The sequence below is a fragment of the Dama dama genome, chromosome 30 (genome assembly GCF_033118175.1).
Source record: "Dama dama isolate Ldn47 chromosome 30, ASM3311817v1, whole genome shotgun sequence".
Lineage (NCBI taxonomy): Eukaryota > Metazoa > Chordata > Mammalia > Artiodactyla > Cervidae > Dama > Dama dama.
The window spans coordinates 72,278,130-72,306,128 of record NC_083710.1 but is presented as its reverse complement, the minus strand read 5'-3'; the positions used below and the strand labels follow the sequence as shown (position 1 = coordinate 72,306,128).

At 43.1% G+C, this 27,999-nt stretch overlaps 1 protein-coding gene across 2 annotated transcripts in view; it reads right to left on the bottom strand.

Annotated features, from left to right (window-relative positions):
• Positions 1–27,999, bottom strand: part of LOC133049097 (ATP-binding cassette sub-family C member 4-like) — a 120,592-nt gene that overhangs the window by 67,921 nt on the left and 24,672 nt on the right. For both annotated transcript variants that reach the window (XM_061132996.1, XM_061132997.1), the window contains exons 9-15: positions 22,082–22,171; positions 19,991–20,182; positions 15,195–15,289; positions 14,887–14,973; positions 5,372–5,468; positions 1,491–1,688; positions 2–142 (exon numbers count right to left, since the gene is read on the bottom strand). In XM_061132996.1, coding sequence (XP_060988979.1) covers positions 2–142; positions 1,491–1,688; positions 5,372–5,468; positions 14,887–14,973; positions 15,195–15,289; positions 19,991–20,182; positions 22,082–22,171 — 900 coding nt within the window. The remainder of the gene's footprint in view (position 1; positions 143–1,490; positions 1,689–5,371; positions 5,469–14,886; positions 14,974–15,194; positions 15,290–19,990; positions 20,183–22,081; positions 22,172–27,999) is intronic.

Below are 27,999 nucleotides of genomic sequence, written 5' to 3'. Positions count from 1 at the left end.
CCTGAGCTGCGATGTTTACTAGAACAAGGAAGATGATGACAGACCAGTGAGCACCAGCTGTGAAGTAATTTGCATAGGTCTTAAACTCCACTTTTCCTTCCAATCGGTCTTCTAGAGGTAGTGTAACCTGTATGTTCTCAGTCTGGAAGGAAAAAATGGCAGTCAGAGATGAAATTTTAAATAGTGAACCCCAAATTTCAAGAGTTCAACAATATCCTCCACTGCAAAACTGTGGGAAACAGATACATCGCATACACTGGTAGGAGTGCAGGATGGTCCATCTCCTATGGAGAAGGGTGTGGGAATATCTGGCCAAATCACATATGCATTCACCCTTGGACCAAGTCATCCTACTTCTAGGAAACTATTAGAAATAAAAGAACATTCGCACGAGGTTATTCACTGTTGGGTAGCTTTGCTTAAAATAGATCATGACTCTCAGCACACACACACCAAAATCAATTAATGTATAAATGCAGAAGTTTGCTCTAAAATAACACACAAAATGATATGGAGCTAATATATCCCTCTAGATGATGTGTGTCACTCAATGATAGAAACAGAAAACACATTGGGCTCAAAATACTAGCCAAATACAGTAAACTGAGATCACAGAAAGGGTTGGAGTAATCAGTTTGGATAGCACATTGCAAACGTATGATCTGAATCTATTTGGTTCTGAAATTTCAGAGTGATTCTTGAGTCTAGAAAGTGAACTGCTAATCTGAGTAATTATCAGAATCATCCAGGCTCCTGCATTTGGATATTGAGGGTTTGGATATCAAAGAATATCTGTGTATTTTAAGGGAGATCTAGTGCATTTCTGCATTTCTGTCTGGAGGACTTAGAATGCATTATAGAGTCACAGGAGTCTAAAACGTCCTACTCTATCCTGGCCACTGGGATCCAAGGTCGATAAGATGTGGTTTCGGTCTTGAAGGGTAAGAAAGGAGGACAGGAACTAACACCGAAGTGTCTACCATGAGTCAGGTCCTTTGCACATGGTATCTCTGACCTATCACAAACCATCTGACACCGAGGCAAAATACTACTGTTAGCCATATGCAGTGCTAGAACATTCCAACATACAGGAAAAGTAGGTGATTTACTGTGGCAACAGCAGGACTCAGTCTAAGGCAGTCTTCACATTAAGCTTCTGGATGCATTAGGGAAGTCGGGAGCCATGAGAGCAAGTAGGACACAACTATGGGAAACTGGAGAGTTCTCAATCAGTGCGAGCCACAGGTACCCAGAAATTCACAGCAGTGCACCCACAACTGACCTCCATAAGATTTTCCAACTACACCCAAAGGAAAGCCACAAACAGGCTTGCTCCCTTCATGCTTTTCCATGGATTCCATGGAATAAGACTTTGGAAACTTTAGGGTCTACTTTTGGAAAAATGAAGATATCATTAGAGAAGCAGACTGAAGGTCCATGAGGCCACCAAGAGCAGAAAGACCAGGGCACACTGATGGAAAGAAACTCACATCTTGGTCTTCTGGAGCCACATCTTTCAACGAGGGTCTAGGAGACTGTAGAGACTGACCCAAAGACCCGGAGATCAGAGTGGGAGTTCCTGGAACTGGAGATGGTTCAGGCTGCTTATTCCCCTTCTCAAAAAGGGAAAGAATATCTATGCCAGATTTCAGGAACTCAGAGTAAGTTCCCCTTTTCACTGTTTTGCCCTAAAATAAAAAAAATTGAGAGGAATTAGTTTACATTTGGTAATATTAAAACAACCTAAATACTAGTCAAGAAAAGTTATCTGGCCTTAAATTATGATTTTTGTAAAAAAAAATAATTTGATCACTGAGTCGAGAAGTCTTGTTGAAAAATCTAGTTCAATCAACTCAGTACAGAACTGAGCATTGTGTTCTCTGCCAAACCCTGTGTGAGGTGTTGGGGGATATGAAAGAAACATGTGCTTGTGTGTTTAAAATGCAGGCCGTTGACATAAGTACCCTGGGCACTTGGGGAAGCAAGAAGCACAGAGGTTGGTGGGAGGATCAGCACAGTCTCTACAGACAACATGGGAATTGAGAGAAGCCTCCCTGGTGGCTCAGACAGTAGAGAATCTGCCTGCAATGCAGGAGACCTGGGTTCGATCCCTGTCTTGGGAAGATCCCCTAGAGGAGGGCATGGTAACCCACTCTAGTGTTCTTGCCTGGGAAATCCCATGGGAGCCTGGCAGGCTACAGTCCATGGGGTCACAAAGAGTCAGACACGACTGAGTGACTAAGCACATACAGCACATTACTTGAGAAGCAGAATTTTAAAAAACAGTCAATTGGGGAGGATATTCCCAGAAAGAAATTTAAGCTTAACCCAGAGGAGGGGACCAGCACATCTGCATATAGCTAAGAGTTTCTCATTAAATCTTCACTGACCACTGTCACTGTCATACTATCATGTGCCCGGCTGGGATAATAGCAACCAGCCCCAGACAGAAAATCCATGAGAGGCCTCTCCTTGGTCTACAACTGTCCTCACACACTCAGCAAGTTCCCAACTGAAAATTCAATATTCCACCTGATAAAGTAATTAAACAAGGAGGCCATGAGGCTGGGGTAGCTCTAAAGCCTTGGCAGTCTGTGCCCACAAACCAAAACCTTAGCCAGAATCAGTGCACTCAGATCCGAGAAAAAAACTTAAGAACAACCAACCACAAGCAGCCAACCAGCCTTCCCCTAAACAGGCAACTGCTTAAGCTACAGCCAATCTAATCACGTTCTTCAAACACATGTGAGAGATCCTTGCACAGTTTCCCTCCCTTACAAAGTCATATAAAATAACATGCAGATGTTCAATCATTTTCCGACCCCTAAGCAAGACACACCTGAATCACTCAGTGGCAAACAAAACATTAGGAAAAAAATCCCAGGATGCAAAACTCATCAAATGCAAGCAGCTCTGGTTAACACTGAGATCAGATGGAAGATGACTCAGGACCCTAGTTGGGACCCCTCTCACCCTTTCCCCTGAGGTGAGCCAAAGGGAGAAACCCAGTGAAGCATCTGGGTACCGTCTGATACTGCAGAACTAGAAACTTATGTAGGATATAGCGTGTCTTGTTCCACTTGGGAGGCAAAATTCATACACCTCTTTAAGGAAATTAGTGCTCACCACTACATACCTGTAATATACACAATGAAGTGACTGGTAGTGCAAAGACAGCAATTTCACTCAGCAGCCAAGCTCTGACAATTCCAAGGGGACAAGGGGGCAGCCATCCCCCTCTGCCGTGAGTAGAGGGACCCCACAGTGTGGATGGACCCCAACTCATCCAAGGGTGCTCACCAGTGGACAAATAGTTGCTTTGTTAGTAAAATTGGGGGTAGTGTCCTCAAAGGAAGTAATAAGGGGACACTAAAACATCTAGAGACAGAAGAAATAGGTTATTCTCCTGCCCACTGATCCTATGTTCATGACACTGTCAACACTGGGGTTTGCACACTAGAACTGCAACCTCTGCACATGAAATCAACTGCTCTCAAGCTCAAAAAACCTTAACCACCACCCCCTTCCCATTCCTGGAGGAGCACACAGGAGTCGACACATGGAACTGCTTTCAGAGAGACAGAGGCTCTGTGTTCTAATAACCTTTCTTAGAGCAGAAATTCATTTCTTAAGTCAGGAATTTGACCAAGCACATGTGCAACATTCAGGGGTTAATGACAAAGGTGCTGAGACACAGAGGGAAACTAGCCAAGGAGTGAAGCATCAAACGACCTCGAAGTCTGAACACTTCTCACTACTCTCCACTGCACTCCCAACCATACTAGGAGTTGTAGGTTGGATGGTGCCCCCTCCTCAAAAAGATAAGTTCAATCATGACACCTGTGAACATGACCTTATTTGGAAGCACGGTCTTTGCAGATGTAATCAAGTTAAGATGAGGTAACCCTGGAGTAGGGTGACCCTACATCCAATATGACTGATATCCTTATGAGACCCAGATTGACACGGGGACAACAGCCATGTGACATCAGAGTCAGAGATCACAGTGCTGCAGCTGGAAGTCAAGGAACACCAAGGAAGGCCGGTGAACACCAGAGGCTGGAGGAAAGGATTCTCCCCCGGAGCCTTCAGGACAGCACAGCCCTGCCAGCACCTGGATTTGGAACTTGTAGCCTCCAGAACAGGGAGACGATAAACCTCTGCTGTTTTAATGTTACCCAGTTTGCAGTACTTAGTTATGGCAGCTCTAGAAACTGATACTCTAGCCTGAGCCCACACTTCTGTCTCCTCAGCTTTACTAAGATTCCTAACTGCTTCTTCTGTCACCCCTCCAGGGACCATCAGAGGAATCTTTCAAATCCACATCAGACCACATCCCTCCTCTGCTCAGGACCGTCCGATGGGTTCCATCCCACAACCGCCCATTGTCCACTGCTCAGAGACCAGCTCCCTCCATGTCCCCCTGATCACTCTCCTCAGACACGCTGGTCTTCCTGCCGTTCCTCCAACCTGCCAGGTCAGCTCCTTCCTTAGGACCCCCTGCCTCAGATCCCCTCCCCCAGGTGACTGTGTGGCCCCCACCTTCATGTCACTCAGACCCTGTGAGGCACCAGCTCCTCAGGGAGGCAGCCAGGATGTCAGCCCACCTCTCTCTCTGTCACATCCTCCCCATAAGAACAGGAGCCCCGTGAAGGCAAGCCTTGTCCTCCTGCCACACAGGCTCTCACACGTATCAGGCACATAGAGACCTGGGCAGGAAGACCTGCAACTGGAGATACCAGCTGAGTGGGCGTCTCTGACCCAGGGGCTCAGCTACCCAACCTCACTTCTGGAGTTAATGGTAGATGCTCTTTAGGCAAACTATGTATAACAATCACTTAGATACAATCAGATGTTAGTATCTCTAATTTCTAAGTGATACATTGTGACTTAAGTTGTGAAAGAGGAAAATAAAAACTTCTGAACAAAATTGAATCATTATCCTTAACAGATTTCATCAGAACAGTGATGATCTAGTAATACTGTAGTTGCACCTTTATATACTTTAGGGTTTATGTGGCTTAGAGTGTAGTAGTGACATTTCTGGACTTCCCAGGTAGTGCCAGTGGTAAAGAAACTGACTGCCAATGAGACAGTATTCTATAGTAAGAGACTCGGGTTTGATCCCTGAGTCAGGAAGATCCCCTGGAGGAGGCCATGGCAACCCCCTCCAGCATTGTTGCCTGGAGATTCCCATGGACAGGAACCTTGTGGGTTACAGGTCTTTGGGTTCATCCTCCAAGGCATGAACACCACCTGCTCTGAGAAGGGGGTGTTTACCATGAATCCAAGGAGAATGACCTGCAGGGATGTCTGTCCTTCAACACACGTGAGAGAAAAGCAATTCCCCAGACTTCTAGAAACTACTTACATCTTGCAGTATCAAAATCTGACTTGTATCTTCTAGGTACTGCAACTGATGAGTTACTAAGACTGTGATTTTTTCCTTCAAGGCCTGATGAATACACCTACAAATGTAAAAGGCACAGAATGCAAATGCACATTAATGGGGGTGCTTCAAACTGGAAGCTTATATTCTGAAAACAATAAGACAAAGACTACACAGTAGTCAAAGATCTGCAGTTTAAACACCAAATCAATAATAAAAATTAAACATAAATCAATCAATCTGACTAGGTTCTCACATTTATCAGCAGCAAATTTAAACCTAACTCTGACTATGCCAAAGCCTTTGACTGTGTGGATTACAATAAACTGAGGAAAATTCTGAAAGAGATGGGCATACAAGATCACCTGACCTGCCTCTTGAGAAACCTGTATGCAGGTCAGGAAGCAACAGTTAGAACTGGATACGGAACAACAGACTGGTTCCAAATAGGAAGAGGAGTACATCAAGGCTGTATATTGTCACCCTGCTTATTTAACTTAAATGCGGAGCACATCATGAGAAATGCTGGGCTGGAGGAAGCACAAGCTGGAATCAAGATTGCCAGGAGATAAGATATCAATAACCTCAGATATGCAGATGACACCACCCTTATGGCAGAAAGTGAAAAAGAACTAAAGGGCCTCTTGATGAATGTGAAAGAGGAGAGTGAAAAAGTTGGCTTAAAGCTCAACATTCAGAAAACTAAGATCATAGCATCCGGTCCCACCACTTCATGGCAGATAGATGGGGAAACAGTGGAGACAGTATCAGACTTTATTTTTTTGGGCTCCAAAATCACTGCAGATGGTGACTGCAGCCATGAAATTAAAAGAGGTTTACTCCTTGGAAGGAAAGTTATGACCAACCTAGACAGCATATTAAAAAACAGAGACATTACTTTGCCAACAAAGATCCGTCTAGTCAAGGCTATGGTTTTTCCAGTGGTCATGTATGGATGTGAGAGTTGGACTGTGAAGAAAGCTGAGAGCCAAAGAATTGATGCTTTTGAACTGTGGTGTTGGAGAAGGCTCTTGAGAGTCCCTTGGACTGCAAGGAGATCCAACCAGTCCATCCTAAAGGAGATCAGTCTTGGGTGTTCACTGGAAGGACTGATATTAGAAGCTGAAACTCCAATACTTTGGCCACCCGATGTGAAGAGCTGACTCATTTGAAAACACCCTGATGCTGGGAAAGTTTGAGAGCAGGAGGAAAAGGGGGCGACGGAGGATGAGATGGCTGGATGGCATCACTGACTCGATGGACATGGGTTTGAGTAAACTCCGGGAGTTGCTGATGGACAGGGAGGCCTGGCGTGCTGCGGTTTATGGGGTCGCAAAAAGTCAGACACAACTGAGAGCGACGGAACTGAACTGAAAAAAATTATAAAAAGTAGTCCAGTGAAGGAGGCACCAACAGCTAAGTTTATTTTTCTAGAACTCAGCTTAACAATTATTTACATGTTTCATAAAGAAAAACAACTGAGTAATACTGAGATTCCGAAATTTGACTGAACTAAAATATTATTTCATCGCTATGTGGGAATGCGAGGAGAGGGATCTACGTCATATAAAAATGTGTACATTCTAGGGCAACTTTCTACATGACTATAATGATGCAAATATTAGCAACAAAAAACTAATAGATTCTTTGTAATCTTTGCCACAGTGCATTTGCTAGACACTTGTTCCCAAAGAATGTTAGACAGAAACTGAATCCTAGAGTGGCCTCCATCAGTCTCTGATACATTCCCAGTCCCAATCAGGAAGCAAGACCTCTTTCATTAGGACTGAACACCTTCCAAACATGAAAATAAAAGAACGGAACCCAAGTGGCCCAAATCAAAATGGAAATCTATCAGCTCAGAGCACCCACCATTTCTCTATAGCCAAGATGCCCCTCACTATTCACCTTAAATTTTTTCACAGACAAAAAAAAAAAAATTACAACTGCTCCTACCTTTTAAAATCAGACCCTTGGAACTCAGCCCCAGTCTCATCCCACAGGGTCCACAACCCCTCTAGGGAAGCGAGTGTCCAGGTGTGGCGCCCCCGCTGACCACGGGCAGGACTCCAGGCAGGTACTCTGGGAACCTGAGCCCCTCGCAGAGCAAATCTCAGGAGCACGGGACACAGCTCAACCTGTGAGCGAGTCAGACGGAGAGTCTGAAGGCAGCGGGCTACAGCTCAGTCCCTCACAAGCCTGATGATGTCGGACAAGAGACTAAACCTCAGATTCTTCATCTCAGAACAACGTCAATGACAACTTCATCCACACCCTCTGAGAAATCAAACCACCAACACGCTCAGTAAACATCAGCCCCCTTCTCTGCTCCTCCCTAGCCACAAACGGTCATGTGCTTTGGACTCAGGACAGAAGAGTCCTAAGGGACACTCTGGACACTGGGTCTGTGATCAGAATCAGGACCACAGGACACAGACACACAAACCATCGTTTCATTAAATCCAAAAGGATTCATTTTTACCCTTTAACATCTGTTAGTTCAATGTTCATTCTAAGTTTCTTGACTAACACTTTTTTCAAATTTAGTACTAAAGCTTTAAAATAGAATTTTTTCTCCTTAATTCATAATTACCTGCCAGTAGTCTAGGAAGGCAGATGTTAAACAAATCTAATGGGCTGTAATGTCCAAAATAGACCAACATAAAAGTTTTAAAATGTTTTCTTCTTAATATTCCATCACAGATGAGGTAACATAAATAATTGCAATGAAGTGATCAGTTGATGGCTTTGAATTTTTCCTAGATAATGCTTTTATCCAAATCATTAGGAAAATACACTATTTGCCAAGTTTTTAGAGTAAAGATTTCCAACTCATGCTATAGAAATTACTGACTCAGCAACCAGTTGTTTAACTGTTATTCCTATATAAAGGCTGTGTTAATCCTATAATCCCACATATAATCCTATATAAGGGCTGGTCCCTGACAGCTCAATTGGTAAAGAATACGCCTGCAATGCAGGAGACCCTAGTTCAATTCCTGGGTCGGGAAGATATGCTGGAGAAAGGATAGACTACCCACTCCAGTATTGCTGGGCTTCCCCTGTGGCTCAGCTGCTAAAGAATCAGCCTGCAATGCAGGAGACCTGGATATGATCCCTGGGTTGAGAAGATCCCTTGGAGAAAGAAAAGGCCACCCACTCCAGTATTCTGGCCTGGAGAATTCCATTGACTGTATAGTCCATGAAGTCACAAAGAGTCGGATAAGACAGCGACTTTCACTTTTCTGGGGAGACACAGGAGCCCTGAGGCTGTCTGGGGAAATATCCTGGAAGAAGACACTGCAGGTGCAGGGGTCCTGGAACAAAACAAGCTGGGCTGAGGCACCTTCCTGCATTCACAGCTTTGGGGGCAGGTGGGGGGACTCATAAATGGTCAAGGGCATCCACTGAGGGCTCTGGGAAGACAGAGGGCAGGGCGCCCCCTGGAGGAGCAGGAGGGAATGGCAGGGCCCACCTTCTTGTGTCCTGTGCACTGCTCCCTGGCTCTGGGACAGACGGACCAGTATGGACAGACAGACGGGCTGAGAAAGGACCCACACAGAGCCAGCACAGCTGGATACCAAGTCGGGGTGGAGCTGGAAAGGCTGAGGGGGGCAGATGGCAAGGAAGCCTGTTTTCTGTTTGAGGATCTGGAGCTGCTTCCTCAATGTGAAGAGGGGTCTGAGAAGGGCTGGAGCAGGAGGGTGAGCTGTGTAGACAGCAGTGTGGGAATCTGATCAGGACAGACCAAAGACTTGACAATGCAGGAGGCAGGGGTCTGGGATGGGGAGCTGAACCAGGACAGGATCCACAGCTGGACACAGGTGAGACAGCATTAGTTCAGCTAAGGCCCCTCACCTTCCGTAGGTGACAGAACCCATTTAGTGTTCACTGCATAAATTGTAAAACTCACAAACCTTAATGACCTTCCTTCATGACTGAAGGAATCTGTTCATTGTAAGTAGAAGTGTGATTCATTCACTTTTAATACAGAACCCTTCACATGACTAAGCTTCCACATGACCACCATCTCTCACAGCATATTGTTCCATCCAATTCTCTAACTTGAGAACACTCTCCAGTTGCTACTGAGTAATTTCCTAAATTGCTTTCATGCTCTCTGCTTTTGCTTTAAGTCACCCTAGAGAATGTGGTTCTGATTAGCAAACAACTGTCTTAAGCCTGCTTCTCTCAAGTATATATCCAAAGTGGCACACCCAAAATATTTGAGAGGATTTTATAAATATCTCCTGTGTTCAAAAAAGAACTCAGGAGAACTTCTGTGATCAGCACACTGTACTTCACACCAATTGCCTTCCTCTGTGACATGGATGTAACAGCCAGTAGGATCTGTTCCTGCCCTGATGGGGAACTTGTGCAGATGTTCACAAGATGAGATGACACGCATTTGTGAGTTCAAGGAAGGGTCCTGGAAATAAAGAGGCTGAGATACTCACAATGCCAGGAAAGTGGGGGTAGGGAATCACTGTCACAGCACTAGCTCCTGTGATTGAACTCATGACAAGACACAGGCACTTCTCTAATGAAAAATTCATCAAGTCATGAACAGGAGAGGATGGGAGGTCAGATCAGAGAGCTGGAGGCCATGCCATGTGTCATCTGCCCTGTTCTCTCATGTTCTCAAAGATTCAGTGCTACTATGCAGGTTTGTATGAGTGTTACAATATATATATAACATGAAATTTACCATTTTAACAATTTTAAGCAGTGACATTAAATGTAACCCAGTGGCATTAAGTACATTCACATAGTTGTGCAGCCATCACCACCATCCATCTCCACGACTCTTTCATCACCCCAACACTGAGCACATTTTACATATGGCAGGTTCCTCCAAAGGCTAATGACCCCTGCTTAGTGGACATGGAATCCTAGCTCCTTGTATCCAGAGCTCAGAGCTCCTCACACATCTCCCTCTCACACACTGGACTCTGCTGGAGTCTCTTCACTTTGCTATTCTGGACCTTCTGTAAATCAGTCATGTCCCCTCAGATTCACTTGACACTTTAACCATCAGTATCTTAGAATTTGGTGACAGGGACTTTAAAAAGGTAATCATCACCCTTGATTATATTGCTGCTGCTGCTAAGTCACTTCACTAGACCTAATCTAATCTGACTGGTGTGCTTAGATGAGGCAGAGACTAAGACACAAGGATAGAGACACAGGACTGCAAATCAATGAAGCTGGAACACACTCTCCCGCCATGCACAAAAATAAACTCAAAATGGCTTAAAGACTTAATCATAAGACGTGACACCATAAAACTCTAGAAGAGATTAGAGGCATTCTCTGACATAAATTATACCAACGTTTTCTTAGGTCAGTCTCCTAAGGCAATAGAAATATAAGCAAAACTATACAAAAAGGGCTTTCCTGGTGGCTCACTGGTAAAGAACCCGTGTGCCAATGCAGGAGACATGGTTTCAATCCCTGGTCCAGGAAGGTCCCACATGCCATGGAGCAAATAAGTCCATGGACCACAACTACTGGGCCTGTGCTCTGGATCCCAGGAGCCTTAACTACTGAGCCCACACACCTAGAGCTGGTGCTCTGCTCAAAAGGAGCCACTGAAATGAGAATCCCACACACCGCAACTAGAGAGAAGCCCCTGCTCATCACAACTAGAGAGAAAGCACCACAGCAACAAAGAGCCAGCACAGCCATAAATAATTATTTTTAATTAAAAAAAAGTGAACAAACAGGACCTAATCAAACTTACAAGCTTTTGCACAGTAAAGGAAACCATAAACACAATGAAGAGACAACCTACAGAATGGGAGAAAATCCTACAAATAATGTGACCAACAAGGGCCTAATTTCCAAAATATACAAACAGCTCATACAACTCAACAACAACAAAAATTCCAAGTGAAAAGTAGGCAGAAGAACTAAATAGACATTTCTCGAAAGGACAGCTACAGATGGCCAAAAGAAGCTCACCATTGTGAATTATTGGAGAAATGCAAATCAAAACCTCAATCTGATATCACCTCACACCAGTCAGAATGGCCATGATTAAAATAACAGTGGCTGAGGGGGAATGGAGTAAAGGGAACCCTCCTACACTGCTGGTGGGATTATCAGTTGTTGCAGGCATTATGGAAAACAGTATGGAGAATCCTCAGAAAACTAAAAACAGAATTATCTTATATTCCAGTAATCCCATTTCTGGGCATATATCTGGAGGAAACTATAAATCAAAAAGACACATGCACCCCTATGTTCATAGCAAAACTATTTACTATAGCTGAAACATGGAAATAACCTAAATGTTCATAGACAAATGAATGGGTAAAGGAGATGTGGTACATAGGGACAATGCAATACTACTCAGCCATAAAATAAAAAGAAAGAAAGAATACCATTTGCAGAAATGTGGATGGACCTAGACTTTATCATACTAAGTGAAGTAAGTCAGAAAGGGAAAGACAGATATCATGTATCACTTATATGTGGAATCTAAAATATGGCAAAAATGAACCTATCTACAAAACAGAAACAGACTCACAGACATCGTGAACAGACTTGGGGTTGCATGGGTGGAGGGGTGTGGGGGAAGGATGGACTGGGAATTTGGGGTTAGCAGATGCAAACTATTATGTGTATAATGGACAGACAACAAGCTCCTATGGTATAGTGCAGCAAACTATATTCGGGATATTCAATATCCTGAAATAAACCATAATGGAAAAGACTATTAAAAAGAATGTATATCTGTGTATAACTGAGTCATTTTGCTGTACAATGAAATTAACACAATATCGTAAATTAGCTATATTTCAATAAAAGCTTTTTTATAAAAAAGGACAGAGACACAGGGGGACTCAAGGACAGAGGGAAGACCATGTGAGGACACAGCAAGGTGGATGCCACCAGTAGACATGGAGAACGTTCTCAGCAGAAACCAAACCTGCCCACACCCTGAACTTCTAGCCTCAAGAACTGTGAGAAAATTAAATTATATTCTCTAAGCACCTCCATCTGTGACAACTTGGTAGAGTGAATGTTTTTGTCCTCAAAATTCATGCATTAAAACCTAATGTGTTGGTATTAGAAGGTGGGGCCACCAGGAGGTGATCAGGTCATGAGGGTGGAGCCTCCATGAAAGGGATTAGTGTCCTGATAAAAGGAACCACAGGGCTCCCTCACCCTTCCACCACATGAGGATAAAGGAATCAGACCCTCACCAGATGCTGAATCTGCCAGCACTGACTTGAACTTTCTCAGCCTCCAGAACCAAGATAGATAAACTTCCAGTATTTCTTTTTTTTTTTTTTTTTTACTTTTCTTTTTTTCCCATTTATTTTTATTAGTTGGAGGCTAATTACTTTACAATATCGTAGTGGTTTTTGTCATACATTGACATGAATCAGCCATGGATTTACATGTATTCCCCATCATGATCCCCCCTCCCACCTCCCTCTCCACCCAATCACTCTGGGTCTTCCCAGGTACCAGGCCCGATTAAAAAACTGGAAATAGAACTGCCATATGACCCAGCAATCCCACTTCTGGGTATACACACCGAGGAAACCAGATCTGAAAGAGACACGTGCAACCCAATGTTCATCACAGCACTGTTTATAATAGCCAGGACATGGAAGCAACCTAGATTTCCATCAGCGGATGAATGGATAAGGAGGCTGTGGTACATATACACCATGGAATGTTACTCAGCCATTAAAAACAATTCATTTGAATCAGTTCTAATGAGATGGATGAAACTGGAGCCCATTATACAGAGTGAAGTAAGCCAGAAAGATAAAGAGCAATACAGTATACTAACACATATATATGGAATTTAGAAAGATGGTAATGATAACCCCATATGCAAAACAGAAAAAGAGACACAGATGTACAGAACAGACTTTTGGACTCTGTAGGAGAGGGCGAGGGTGGGATGTTTCGAGAGTACAGCATCGAAACGTGTATATTATCTATGGTGAAACAGATCACCAGCCCAGGTTGGATGCATGAGACAACTTCCATTATTTCTAAGCCACCCAGCTCTGATTCCTGTGAGAGCAGCCTGTATAGACACAGTCCTAGAAACTAACACAGGACCTGACAGCGAGAAGGCTTCTTTCTGCTGAACACCCCACCTTCTCCAGGCAAGGACATGCCTGCTATCCTCCTCACAGCCCTGCTTCCTTCTCCCTCCACACCTGAGCTTCTCCTCTTCCTTCAGCAAAGGACTGGGTCCTCTTCTCAGCCTCCACACACCTGCCCAGCCTGCAGGCCCCCAGGGCACTGCCCACCCAGCCCCGGGCACAGGGAGCTTTCCAACTTCAGTGAAAGCCTCCAGCTGACACTTTCACTTCCACTTAGTATTTCCTACCCTGTATGGAAACTCTCTAAACTGTGACTCTGCTGAGCTTTCCCAGGCATCTGTCTTAACAAGCTCCATGTAGAGACAGGTTCCTCAGAGGCAGGAATGAGAGCTGGGCGTCCTAGTCTCCCTTATTTGGCCCAGTGTGGTCCTTCCCTCTCCTGGCTCACCGTCCTCCCTATAAATGAAGAGGTTTTGTGTAGGGACATCTGTAAGGGCATCGATCTCTGTGTATACAGCAGGACATTAATAAGTGCAGATGGAAGGCTTGTTGGCTTTACAAGGTGAATGACAGCAAGGAAACTAACTGTGAGGGTAGATGTGGTGCTGTTTCAGAAAAAGTGAATTCATGAGGCTTTCAAAGAGGCCAGTCTAGACTCCACCAGAGGCCTCAGTCAGTGTGTGTTAGGACAGAAAAGCATCAGAGCTGTTCTCCTTCAGGAGTTCTGTGGCCAAGAAAGAGCCACTGACAACAAATTCCACAAACAAAGTGAGAGTCAGGACTTCAACCAAGATATTGAGTTTCAAATTCAAGGTTACCCTACATGAGGGTCCAAGTATTAATTTTAGTAAGAATCCATGAAGCAATGTTAAATAATTGAGTCATATTCAGATGTGAAATAAATCTTTTGTAAATTTTAGTCTTTATTAAGTATTTCCAAGCCAACAGATTAATTAATAAGCATAAACCAATAGTCTTTCCATGGAAGTCCTATGTCAGTACTGGAAACATCACTTCTAATGTGCCTTCAACACATGATGGAGGAAAAGGACTGGTATCCAGTTACCAGGTTACCAAGTCCTACTCTCTGATTTAAAAATTTATATTGTCCTTATCCCTGGGGTCTGGATTCATCAACTGCAAGTCATGGGGGAATCTGCCATCTATCCCTCACTCCCTAAAGCATGGACCCCACTCTCCTCCACACAATGGAAGCACCTGCGGTATTTTCCTGTCCTGACCTCATCATGATGTAAGATTTCTCTACAATGGATCTTCTGTGGAGGGAAGGGATGGGAGGGAGGAACACCAGGGCAGAGGGAGCTGAGTCTCCTGAAGCACAAAGGCTGTCCTGAGCTCCCTTCCCTGATCCCTACAGGGTTCCTGGGAAGAAGAAGTGATATAAAACAGGCGCAAACTCACTGTTCGAACAAGTGCCTGCTGACTTCTGCATCCACTGCGCTGAGCGGATCGTCCAGGAGGTAGATGTCTGCGTCCTGATACACAGCTCTAGAAAACAGAGAGACGTCAGGAAAGGACACTTCACACTCCCTGGGTCTCATATCTGAATCATAATGGTGTCCAACAACGTCATGTTCCTTCCTGGAGCCCAGGGAAAGGGACAAGACCCTGCTTCACACAGATCCAGCCAGTGAGCAGGGTCTGTGTGCTCACGTCCACTAGGAGCCGTGGAGGAGGAGGGGCAGGATGGCAACTGAAACCCCATTTACCTGGCGAGGCTGACCCGGGCTTTCTGTCCTTCACTCAGTGGGGTTCCTCCATCTCCTGTCACAGTTAGATCTCTTTCCTTCAAATTCTGCAAATCCTGTATGGAGATAGAAAAGGAAAAAAAAGGAAAACATTTAAAATGTGTTCTCCTGCCATCCTAACCTTTTAGCATCAGTTCTTCATACAAGTGTTTAATCAACAGCAATGTGCTTATTGCATAGTGACTAAACTGTAACCAGGAAAATTAAAAAAAAAAAAAACTCTTAGGGCTTTTCACTTGTTGTCATTCTGTATTTTTTCAAAGCATTTATGCATTTTGCCACTTTAACACATATTTATTGAGGACTGACTATACACCAGGCACCATTCTGGGCACAATGAATTCAGCCATGAGGAAACAGAGCCCTTAGAATTTCTTTCCATGGTGGGAAATGGGTGATATGGAAAAGTAACCTGAGCACAAGGACTGAGGACAAGAAGGAAAAGGAAGCCGGCTCAGGGGGATGGAGAGTAAAGGAGGGAAGTGAGTCCACACTAGGGTGGGAGGGCTTTGCTCAGAGGGGTGTGAGCAGATCTGGGGAAGGGAGGGACTCAAGCAGACCTGGAGAAGCTGCTCCTCACAGAGGGAGGGGTGGGTGCAGGGGCCACGGGGAGGTGCCCAAGGGGTTCAAGACAAGGAGGCAGGAGAGCAGAGTGAGAACCAGGGGAGTGAGGGTGGAGACAGAGCAGGAGGAGCCTGGGGTCACTCCAGTAAGAGGGGGAGGGGGAGAAGGGAGGACTGACATGGTCTGAGGTTTACAAGGAAACTCCTGTACTTTGCAGAAAACAGGCAGTAAGTGGGGAAGGGTAAAGGCAGATACAAGTGAGGACATTACTGGAATAAGCTAGAAAACAGTGGGAATGGAGAGACGGGGTCACACTCCAGACACATTTGGAAGGCAAAGTTGTAAGACCTGCTAACAGGATGGGTGTGGGCTATAAGAGAAGAGGAGACTGTGGTGTCTGGGGTGAGGAAGGGGAAGGACAGGGTCTCCATTTACTGAGCTGGGGAAGATGGTGGAGGCAGGTTTAGGAGACATTACTTGTGGACAAGCTGAGATGAGCTCTCAGTGACGTCACAGTGCAGCCGGACATGCAGGTGTGAAGGTCTGTGCCAGAGACACAGGTGTGAGAGCTGGAGGCCCAGGAGGTGAAGGCACAGGACTTATTTTATCTCAAGTTACCAGTTTTCCTGATCTTGGTCTCTGCTTCTCACTTTCAGAGAAGGGATAACACCTCGCCAATGTCTTCCCAGTGATACTTAAGGCAAGTCATAGAGTGACAGAAAAGGTCTGTACAAGAAATGGAAGCAGAAAGAGCAGGCTGGGCAGGAAAACCAAAAGGAAAGAAACAGTGTGCTCAACGTATGCCAAGCAGATCAGCTGAACTAAGTAGATGTTTGTCTGTGAAAGCAGGACAAACTCAAAGTTAAGAAGAATATGAAGCTTTGACTTGAGGATCTGGGAATCTACCATAAGTTATATTTGAATATTATTTAAGAAGTAAATGGACAAATCAGTCTATTTTCCAAAGAGTATCTGGGGAAATTTTAAAAAATAATCATAACAATATCCCCCAAATGACAAGATAACAATCAGGTTTAGGTTACAAAATTATTATGTTAGAAATCTTTGAATTATCTACTAAACCCCTCAGGTATCAACTTAAGATACACAGCAGTACCTTTCTGCAGATGACGCCCTCACTCTCTGTCTCTGCATTAGCAAATATGGGGAGAAAGCGGGTAGCACACTGGAATCTGCATGATAAACAAGTCCTTTGATCTCCCTAAGTCCCAGATTCCTTTTCTATAGAATGTACTACAAAAACAAGAGTCACTAAACTTAAAAGTGAGAACACCCTCTATAAATGGAAAAAGGACTAGAATTGATTATAATTTGCTACTTGTAACTGATGCCTATTTTCCCGTCAAACCAACAGTGGGACCACATTCACAGGGTGGGTCATAACATACAAAGCACATGACCATAAAGAGAAGAAAGAGTGTCCCCCATAACCCTCCCTGACAGGCACACAGACACACAGGTTCCCTGCTCATTCAAAGCTTAACTAGGTTATATCCAATGAAAAGCAGCAATTGATCTGTCATGAAAATTCATCATTATTTCATCTTCTTTCTTTGTTGAGTTCAGAAGTTATTACCATCTCTTGATTTGGTTTTCATGAACAACCTTAAGCATGTTCTAGAAAAAGCACCTAAATCCACTCATTCACTTAGCACAGTTAGGGCACAAGAAACAGGGTCTCTCTGAATCTGGTAGCAAGTCTGCGACTGTGTTGTTGACTCTGAACATTATTTATGGACCAGCCCCAAATGGGAAAACAATTTCACAGGATTTGCAACAAAATCCAAGTCAGGCTAAATCCCTAGCCACCATTTTCCAATTATGTTAAAGGGAAAAGCCTGACTTGAGTATAGACTACAATTCCCCCCACTGGCAGAAAGGTGTTCTTATTCACATTATTTTCCTTTAAGTTGAGTTTTCCCAATTCCACTGAACAGCAGACACACACACTAAAGGCAAACTAGAAAATGGCAAAGCAGATTTGATGCCATCCATCCAGAAGCACATCAAGGGCCCTTCAGCGATGGTGGAGACTCACAGTAGAGACACCATGGAGCAGACTGCTGAGATGGTAAATGTGAGCAAGACGTGAGGCCCTGGCAGAGGAGGGCTGGACTTGAGAGTCAAGCAGCAGGAGCCCTGCTTCCTTCACAGCTTTTCTTCCATGTGGAATCGCCCCTCCTCTCACAGCCTGTTAATATCCTGCCCATTCTCCCAGGCTCATCCCAAGCACACTCTCCCATGAAACCACCCTGGACTCATCTCTACCTGCCGGGTTCCTAAGGCTCTGCTTACATCTCTCATTTCTCATGAAGGACCATCTAATTCTGCTCCATCATTTGTACACGTGCACATGGGTTCTCTCAGCTCCTGGGGGGTAAGATCTGTGCACCAAACTCTGTGCTGGACCCTGACGCTGATTATCTCTAATCCTCACAACAAGCTCACAGGAAGCACTGGCCCCATTTCACAGATGAGGAAACTGAGACTAAGTGAGGTCACATCACTGGTCCGAGGATGGTCAGCTGTTAAACAGAAGAGCTGGAATCTGAACCAGATCATGTCCTTTTGAACCACTTCAAAGCTTTTGCTCTTTCACATCACACGGCCCAGGGGGTGACTGAAGATTATATCTGAAATGAAGGCAACACTAAAATAACTCAAGTCTCGAAGGTCTGTATACCTAGACACAGAAGGATCTTATTATCTATGATTGTCAAGGCAACCTAAAAAGAAAATATCCAAGTTGCCAGGAATGTGTAAATATGAGATGAAAGTATAAACTTACAGGCATCCAAAAGGGCTTTGTAAGGTCAAGCAACCTATATGGGAAAATATCAAACTAGAATTTATCAACATGTTACCTTTAACTTGCCTTCTCCGACCTTTAACTAGGTAATGCCTAAAACTTTTAAAAATCCTTAAAAGTTTTTTATAAAAACTTGTTTAAAAAGAAACTTAAGTTTTAAAAACTGGTTAATGATAATATGCAAATGTTACATACTATATTGCTTATGGTAACAGAATATGTTTCTTTATGATTTATGTGGCAACTGGCCCCTTTACTTCATGGCAAATGGATGGGGAAAAGATAAAAACAGTGACAGATTTTATTTTCTTGGGCTCAAAAATCACTGCAGACAGTGACTGCAGCCATGAAATTAAAAGATGCTTGCTCCTTGGCAGAAAAGCTGTGACAAACCTAAACAGTATATTAAAAAGCAGAGACATCACTTTGCCAACAAATGTTCATATAGTCAAAGCTATGGTTTTTCCACAAGTCATATATGGATGTGAGAGTTGGACCATAAAGAAGGCAGAGTGCTGAAGAATTGATACTTTCGAATTGTGGTGCTGGAGAAGACTCTTGAAAGTCCTGTGGACTGCAAGGAGATCAAACCAGTCCATCCTAAAGGAAATCAACCCTAAATATTCATTGGAAGGACTGATGCTAAAGCTGAATCTCCAATACTTTGGCCACCTGATACAAAGTGCCAACTCACTGGAAAAGACCCTGACACTTGGAAAGACTGAGGGCAGGAGGAGAAGGGGACAACAGAGGATTAGATGGTTGGATGGCATCACCGACTTGATGAACATGAGTTTGAGCAAGCTCCAGGAGATGGTGAAGGACAGGAAGGCCTGGCCTGCTGCAGTCCATGGAGTTGAAAAGAGCTGGACAGGACTTAGGGACTGAACAACAACAACAATGAAATGTTTACAGATGAACTTATCTGAGATCTAGGATTTGCTTTAGAACCCCGGGGGATGGGGTGGTGGGGTTGTGTGGAGGGGTGGCACAGGGCAGGGTTAAAGATCCAGCAAGACTGGCCACCAGCTGACCCTGGCTGAACCTGGGGGTGGGAACATGAGGGTTCATTACACAGCACTCTCTATTCTTACAAATTTTTGTTAATTGTTCATTAAAAAAAGAATCTAAAAGTAAAAGATACTTCACCAAATGAAACAAAGGCATTCTGTGACCATCATTATCACACCAGAATTAAAACAACAATGTATATGACTGCATACTTACCCAGAAGTCCAGCGTAAAGCAACATATAAGACCTTTCAAATTACAAAAAAAAGAACTTTTAACAAACCTTAGAGCTTAAATCAATGTTATCATTATTTGAAATTCGACTACATGCAACTCAAGAGTCATTACTCACCTCTTCCAAAGCACAAGCCCTTATGACTTTTTCATATTGGTCTTTTTCATATTTCTTCCCAAATAAAATGTTACTCTTCACAGTCCCTGGAAACACCCAGGGCTGCTGAGAAACATATGCGATCCTCCCGAGCACGCTGACCTTCCCCTGGCTCGGGGGCAGCTCTCCCAGCAGAGCGCTCAACAGTGACGACTGAAACAGACGGCAACACACACACGTGAACAGGGAGCACTCAGCATGGAACATGCCCCGCAGCACAGCCAACCCCACCCTGGTGCTTGATACAGGATATCAGAAGTGTATAAAGTACAGCTTTGGATACTGCAGGAAAAAAAATGGAACAGAGCATTACTGGTCAACTCTTAAACTAAAGGTTGATAAGGAATATTAACACAATAACAATCTACTCTGCCTGAGTTCCCTCAAATGAAATGCTCTACTCAGCAAAGACGAAGAATGTTTAACATCCTTCTCTAGCAGAGCAGACAAGCAGGATGTATATTTTCTGTATCTAATGTTTAATGCAGTTGTTCCTGCACCTGGATATCTTTTACTTGACAAATACTTGTTCTTAAAAAGCTATGTGGGGCCTCCCTGGTGGTCCAGTGGTTAAGAACCCACCTTCCAGGATGGGGGGAAAGGGACAGTTAGGGAGTTCCGGATGGACAGGTACACACTGCTGTATGTAAAACGAGTCACCAGCAAGGACCTACTGTACAGCACGTGGAACTCTACTCAATGTTGTGTGGCAGCCTGGATGGGAGGGGAATTTGGGGGAGAATGGGTACATGTATATGTATGGCTGACATATACCCTTCACTGTTCACCTGAAACTATCACAACATTGTTAATTGGCTATACCCCAGTACAAAATAAAATATTAAAAAAACAATAATTATATCCAGATAATAAACACTAAAAAACCAAGGAGAATCCACCTTCCAGTGCCAGAGGCTCTGGTTAGATCCCTGGTCCCCTGGTGGGGGAACTAATATCCTACATGCCCAGGGCAACTGAGCCCACATGCCACAATTAGAGACACTATGCAATGCAACAAAGACCCAATGCAACCAAATACATAAATAAGTATATTTAAAAAAAATTAACTATGTGTGAAGAATATATCCAAAGATTGCTATTTAAAAGAACTCTGAGGTTGTTGTATTTGAAGAACAGAAGTCCATCATGCCCAGGGAACTCAAATCCTGGGCTCTGTGACAAGCTAGGGGGGTAAGAAGGGATGAGAGGTGGGAAACAGGTTCAGGAGAGAGGAAACATATGTATACCTATGGCTGATTCATATTGATGTATGGCAGAAACCAACACAATATTGTAAAGCGATTATCCTCCAATTAAAAATAAATTTTAAAAAAGTCCTTCATGGAGGAAGTCATCACCCTCTCGTGTGCACATCCCACATTTAGGTTTCTGTATTTTGTTGTATAAAACACAGGACACTAAGTGCACATGTACATGTCCTTCACATCTCCTGTAACACACAGAAATGACATGCCTATGTCCACGCCATAAGAGCACTCACCACACTGGGCTGAAATAGTCTGCCTGCATATCTGTCTTGCCCCAGAACCTGGTTGCCTCTGGAGGGCAGAGGTGTCAAGGTCTGGCTCATGTCTATATCTTTAGCTCCAGCACGTGGTTGCACATTCCCTATACGTGCACTGATGGGACCAAGTCAAGTCACATAAAGAAATGCTCAGAGCTTCCTGGAAGAGCCTTCACCACCTCCAAACTTCCTGGAGGGGCCACTGTGACAAAAAGAAGTCCCGACTGTCTCCATCCATCCTGAACAGCTGCCACATAAATAATCTCCTTCACTGAGATGTCCAAACTCCCCACGAGCAGTTCCCAACTATGTCACATGAAGCATTAAGAAGGAAAACACAATGTGCATTTATGCTGATGTAGTAGGCCATGAAACCTTTTTGCAAAACTAATGTTCCTAGAGAAAAACCTTTCTAGAGACACCCAATTCAAACTCAAACTGAGTCACACTCAGCTCTGGGCTCCACTCTGAGGACTGAACAGAGGCTGTGGTATTACATCAAGCTGACAAAAGGCATCACAACTTACCTTTCCTGCTCCCACAGGTCCGACCACAGCTAACAGTTCACCGGGTCTGACAGTAATGGAAAGGCCTTGTAAGGTTGGGGTTTTTGATTCCTGCAAATTAAAGTTTATAAAAAATGTACCCATTTCAATAAAGTAATACACATTACTTTAAAAAGTAGAGAAAATAATGTAATAGTCACTGATATCCTAACATTAACTCACATTTTTTTTCCTATTTTAAGATACTGTGTCCCAAAGACCTTTTCATCCAATCCTATGTCTTAGGTGGTGTGAAGTAGTTTTAAGTTGCCTTTAGAAAGCCTCCTTCTTTTATCAGATTTATATACAGAAACAGCTCTAGACACCCACAGAATTTAGTAGCAGAGATGACAAGGCACCTTCCTGAAATGCAAACTGAATGATGCATACTAGTTTATTAAAATAATGTACTTAATATAATATCCAGTGTGGAAGGTTTTTAATCATTTGTAAGTTTTCATCATGACCCATGCTTTTAAATGTCTCATTAATCTCCACAAAGCTGCAGCATAAGTGTCAGGGAATGTTCAACTTTAAGAAATCCAATATGTTGCACTTTTCTTCCTTTGTGTGCCATTTCTCAAGGATTCTCTGTTCCTTATCAGTTCCTATTCCAGGAACAAGCATAGCTTCATGCAATTCTCAGGACTGAGATCATGGGAAAGGGTACCTGCTTGGGTTCTTTTCAGTAGCTCCCTTTAGTGACTCTTTTCAATATCAGTGACCTTGTATGTATTAGACTATCCATTTTGTTGCAACTGATGGAATTTCATCCTTTGTAATGGCTGAGTAATCATTTTATTAAAGATATATAAGCCTGCACTTCTGCTAATAAAATACCCTCGCTCCACTAGAGACTTGGGTCCCCCACATCTTTCTTTCTGTCTTAATTCTCTTCAGAGCGTGGAAACCTGTCAAGCTCACTCTCTCACCTGGGCTTTCAAGACCTCCTTGAGAGGACGCCCTGTGCCTTAGTGAGTGGTACAAGTCCTGTGCATGGGCTTTATTGGTTTTCCATGTAACCCGAGAGATACTGCACTCTCTCTCTCTTTCTTTTAATCGACTCTGGTCCACCAGTTTCCCGGTCTATATCAAAGACCAACAAGTGGTGCCCGAAACAGGGACCTGGAATTTGTGGTATTCAGGCCGGAGTGACTGGGACCTATTGAGGTCAGTTGAGTGCAGGGTTATGGGACAAACGGCTGGAAAGCCCCACCATTTTTCTTTTCAAGGACTTTTGGTTTCACATCAACACATAGAGGCATGCCTTCAAACAGTGGTTGAATATAATCCCTGGTTCCCTGACGAGGGCAGTTTTGATATAGAAATTTGGAACTTGGTTAAAGAGAATATTAAACAATCCACTAGACGGGGAAAAAATATTCCAATAGATCTCTGGATCCTATGGGCTCTCATTAAAGCTGTGATTCTGCCATTTCAAGGTAATCCTAGCCTTCCTGATATTCAGCAACAGGCAGAACACTTGTTATATGAATATGAATTAGATAATGAAACTTTTCAAAAGACCAACACATAAGTACCCAGCATTCCTGGCCCTTTACTAAATAAATAAATTCAAAATGAAAGTCGCTCAGTCGTGTCCCAACTCTTTGCAATCCCATGGACTATAAAGTCCATGGAATTCTCTAGGCCAGAATACAGGAGTGGATAGTCTTTCCCTTCTCTAGGGGATCTTCTCAATCCAGGGATTGAACCCAGGTCTCCCACATTTCAGGATTATTCTTTACCAACTGAGCCACAAGGGAAGCCCAAGAATACTGGACAGGTAGCCTATTCCTTCCCCAGTGGATCTTCCCAAACCAGGAATCGAACTGGGGTCTCCTGTATTGCAAATGGATATTTTACCAATTGAGCTATAAAAGAAGCCCTAAATAATTTGAAATCTCCACTAATCTCTCCATTTTCATTTGATGGAATGAACCTCAGTAATGCTCAGCAAGCAAAGAGGCACTTTATATTAAGAAGTCACTCTTGGTAAATTAACTCTTATAAGTAATCTTCAAAGCTCTAAAGAGAGCTTTAATTCAAAACCAACAAAAAAAATGGGTAATAAAGAAATTAATTATGACACCATGGGTCAGAGTGATAAAGCCTCAATTTTATACATGATACATGCATTACGGGTCCTGGCTAAACAGGGCAATAAAGTACTTCTATTGAAAGAAAAATATAAAAAATGAAGGTATATGTGACAACACATAATCCAACTCAAGGGTGAAGGACAAAGTACTCCTCATGCTGGTCACAGGTCATGTTCCTGAAAGACTTAGGGTGTCCGTGGGTCTTTACATATCCTGAGTGTTAAGAAAATAGTAACTGCTATGTCAAAAAAAAAAGTTAAAAGTGATTAAGTAAAATGCCCAAAAGACCAAAAACACAGTCTGGATTAAAAGTCTGAATAATCTTCAAATTGAATTTTTTTTCTAGAAAAAAACTGAACTGATTAAACAGCATTTACATACTTAAAAAATGACAATGATTTTTTATCACCAAAAAGACTAGTTTCAGATTTTAGGAATGAAAAATCTATCAAAAGAAGCTACATTTTAATATACAAGAAACATTTTTTAAGCCTTCAAAGCTTCTCCACTTTCCTTCTTAGTCAGTCTCTCCCATCAAGAAACTTCCATAAGCCTCTTATCCATCTTCATCAGAGGGCAGACAGACTGAAAACCACAATCACAGACAATTAACCAATCTGATCACATGGACCACAGCATTGTCTAACTCAATGAAACTATGAGCCATGCCGTGTAGGGCCACCCAAGACAAGCGGGTAATGGTGGAGAGTTCTGACAAAACACGGTCCATTGGAGAATCAATGGCAAACCACTGCAGTATTCTTGCCTTGAGAACCGCATGAAGAGTATGAAATGGCAAAAAGATAGGACACTGAAAGATGAACTACCCAGGTCGGTAGGTGCCCAATGTGCTACTGGAGATCAGTGGAGAAATAACTTCTGAAAGAATGAAGAGATGGAGCCAAAGCAAAAACAAGTTGTGGATGTGACTGGTGACAGAAGCAAAGTCCGATGCTGTAAAGAGCAATATTGCATGGGAAACTGGAATGTTAGGTCCATGAATTGGAAGTGGTCAAACATGAGATGGCAAGAGTGAATGTCGACATCCTAGGAATCAGCAAAATAAAATAACTGGAATGAGTGAATTTAACTCAGATGACCATTATATCTACTACTGTGGGCAAGAATCCCTTAGAAGAAATGGAGTAGCCATCATAGTCAACAAGAGCCTGAAATGCAGTACTTGGATACAATCTCAAAGAAGACAGAATGATCTCTGTTCCTTTCCAAAGCAAACCATTCAGTATCACGGTAATCCCAGTCTATGCCCTGACTAGTAATGCTGAAGAAGCTGAAGTTGAATGGTTCTATGAAAACCTATAAGACCTTCCAGAAAGTAAAGTGAAATCACTCAGTTATGTCCAACTCTTTGCGATCCATGGACTGTAGCCTACCAGGCTCCACCGTCCATGAGATTTTCCAGGCAAGAATACTGGAGTGCGTTGCCATTTCCTTCTCCAGGGGATCTTCCTGACCCAGGGATTGAACCCAGGTCTTCCTCATTGTAGGCAGATGCTTTAACATCTAAGCCACCAGAACTAACACCCAAAAAAGATGTCCTTTTCATTATAGGGGACTGGAATGCAAAAGTAGGAAGTCAAGAAACACCTAGATTAACAGGCAAATTTGGCCTTGGAGTACAGAATGAAGCAGGGCAAAGGACAATAAAGTTTTGCCAAGAGAACTCACTGTTCATGGCAAATACCTTCTTCCAAAAACACAAGAGAAGACTCTACACATGGACATCACCTGATGGTCAATACTGAAATCAGACTGATTATATTCTTTGCAGCCAAAGATGGAGAAGCTCTATACAGTCAGCAAAAAAAAAGACAGGAAGCTGACTGTGGCTCAGATCATGAACTCCTTATTGCCAAATTCAGACTGAAATAGAAGAAAGTAGGGAAAACCAGTAAACCATTCAGGTATGTCCTAAATCAAATCCCTTACTATTATACAGTGGAAGTGAGAAACAGATTCAAGGGATTAGATATGATAGAGTGCTGGATGAACTATGTACAGAGGTTCATGACACTGTACAGGAGACAAAGAGCAAGACTATCCCCAAGAAAAAGAAATGCAAAACAGCAAAATGGCTGTCTGAGGGGGCCTTACAAATAGCTGTGAAAAGAAGAGAATCGAAAAGCAAAGGAGAAAACGAAAGATACTTCCATTTGAATGTGGAGTTCCAAAGAGAAGCAAGGAGAGATAAGAAAGCCTTCCTCAGTGATCAGTGCAAAGAAATAGAGGAAAGCAACAGAATGGGAAAGACTAGTGATCTCTTCAAGAAAATTAGAGATACCAGGGGAATATTTCATGCAAAGATGGGCACAATAAAGGACAGAAATGGTATGGACCTAAAAGAAGCAGAAGACATTAAGAAGAGGTGGCAAGAATTCACAGAAGAACTAAACAAAAAAGATCTTCATGACCCAGATAATCATGATGGTGTGATCACTCACCTAGAGCCAGACATACTGGAATGTGAAGTCAAGTGGGCCTTAGGAAGCATCACTACAAACAAAGTGAGTGGAGGTGATGGAATTCCAGCTGAGTTAATCCAAATCCTAAGAGATGATGCTGTGAAAGTGCTACACTCAATATGCCAGGAAATTTGGAAAACTCAGCAGTGGCCACAGGGCTGGAAAACATCAGTTTTCATTCCAATCCCAAAGAAATGCAATGCCAAAGAATGTTCAAACTACTACACAATTGCACTCATCTCACATGCTGGTAAAGTAATGCTCAAAATTCTCGAAGCCAGGCTTCAACAGTACATGAACTATGAACTTCCAGATGTTTAAGCTGGTTTTATAAAAGGTAGAGGAACCAGAGATCAAATTGCCAATATCCGTTGGATTATCAAAAAAGCCAGAGTTCCAGAAAAACATCTATTTCTGCTTTATTGACTATGCCAAAGCCTTTGACTGTGTGGATCACAATAAACTATGGAAAATTCTTTAAGTGATGGGAATACTAGACCACCTGACCTACCTCTTAAGAAATCTGTATTCAGGTCAGGAAGCAACAGTTAGAACTAGATATGGACCAACCGACTGGTTCCAAATAGGAAAAGGAGTACGTCAAGGCTGTATATTGTCACCCAGTATATTTAACTTATATGCAGAGTACATCATGAGAAACGCTGAGCTGGATGAAGCACAAGCTGGACTCAAGGTTGCCGAGAGAAATATCAATAACCACAGATATGCAGATGATACCACCCTTATGGCAGAAAGCGAAGAAGAACTAAAGAGCCTCTTTATGGAAGTGAAAGAGGAGAATGAAAAAGTTGGCTTAAATCTCAACATTCAGAAAACTAAGATCAAGGAATCTGGTTCTATCACTTCATGGTAAATAGATGGGAAAACAGTGAGAGACTTTATTTTTTGGGGCTCCAAAATCATTGCAGATGGTGACTGCAGCCATGAAATTAAAAGATGTTTGCTCCTTGGAAGAAAAGCTATGACCAACCTAGACAGCATATTATAGAGCAGAGACATCACTTTACCAACAAATGTCCATCTAGTCAAGACTATGGTTTTTCCAGTAGTCATGTATAGATGTGAGAGTTGGACTATAAAGAAACCTGAGAGCCGAAGAACTGATGCTTTTGAACTGTAGTGTTGGAGAAGACTCTTGAAAGTCCTTTGGACTGCAAGGGGATCCAACCAGTCCATCCCAAAGGAGATCAGTCCTGAATATTCACTGGAAGGACTGATGTTGAAGCTGAAACTCCAATACTTTGGCCACCTGATGTGAAAAACTGACTCATTTGAAAAGACCCTGATGCTGGGA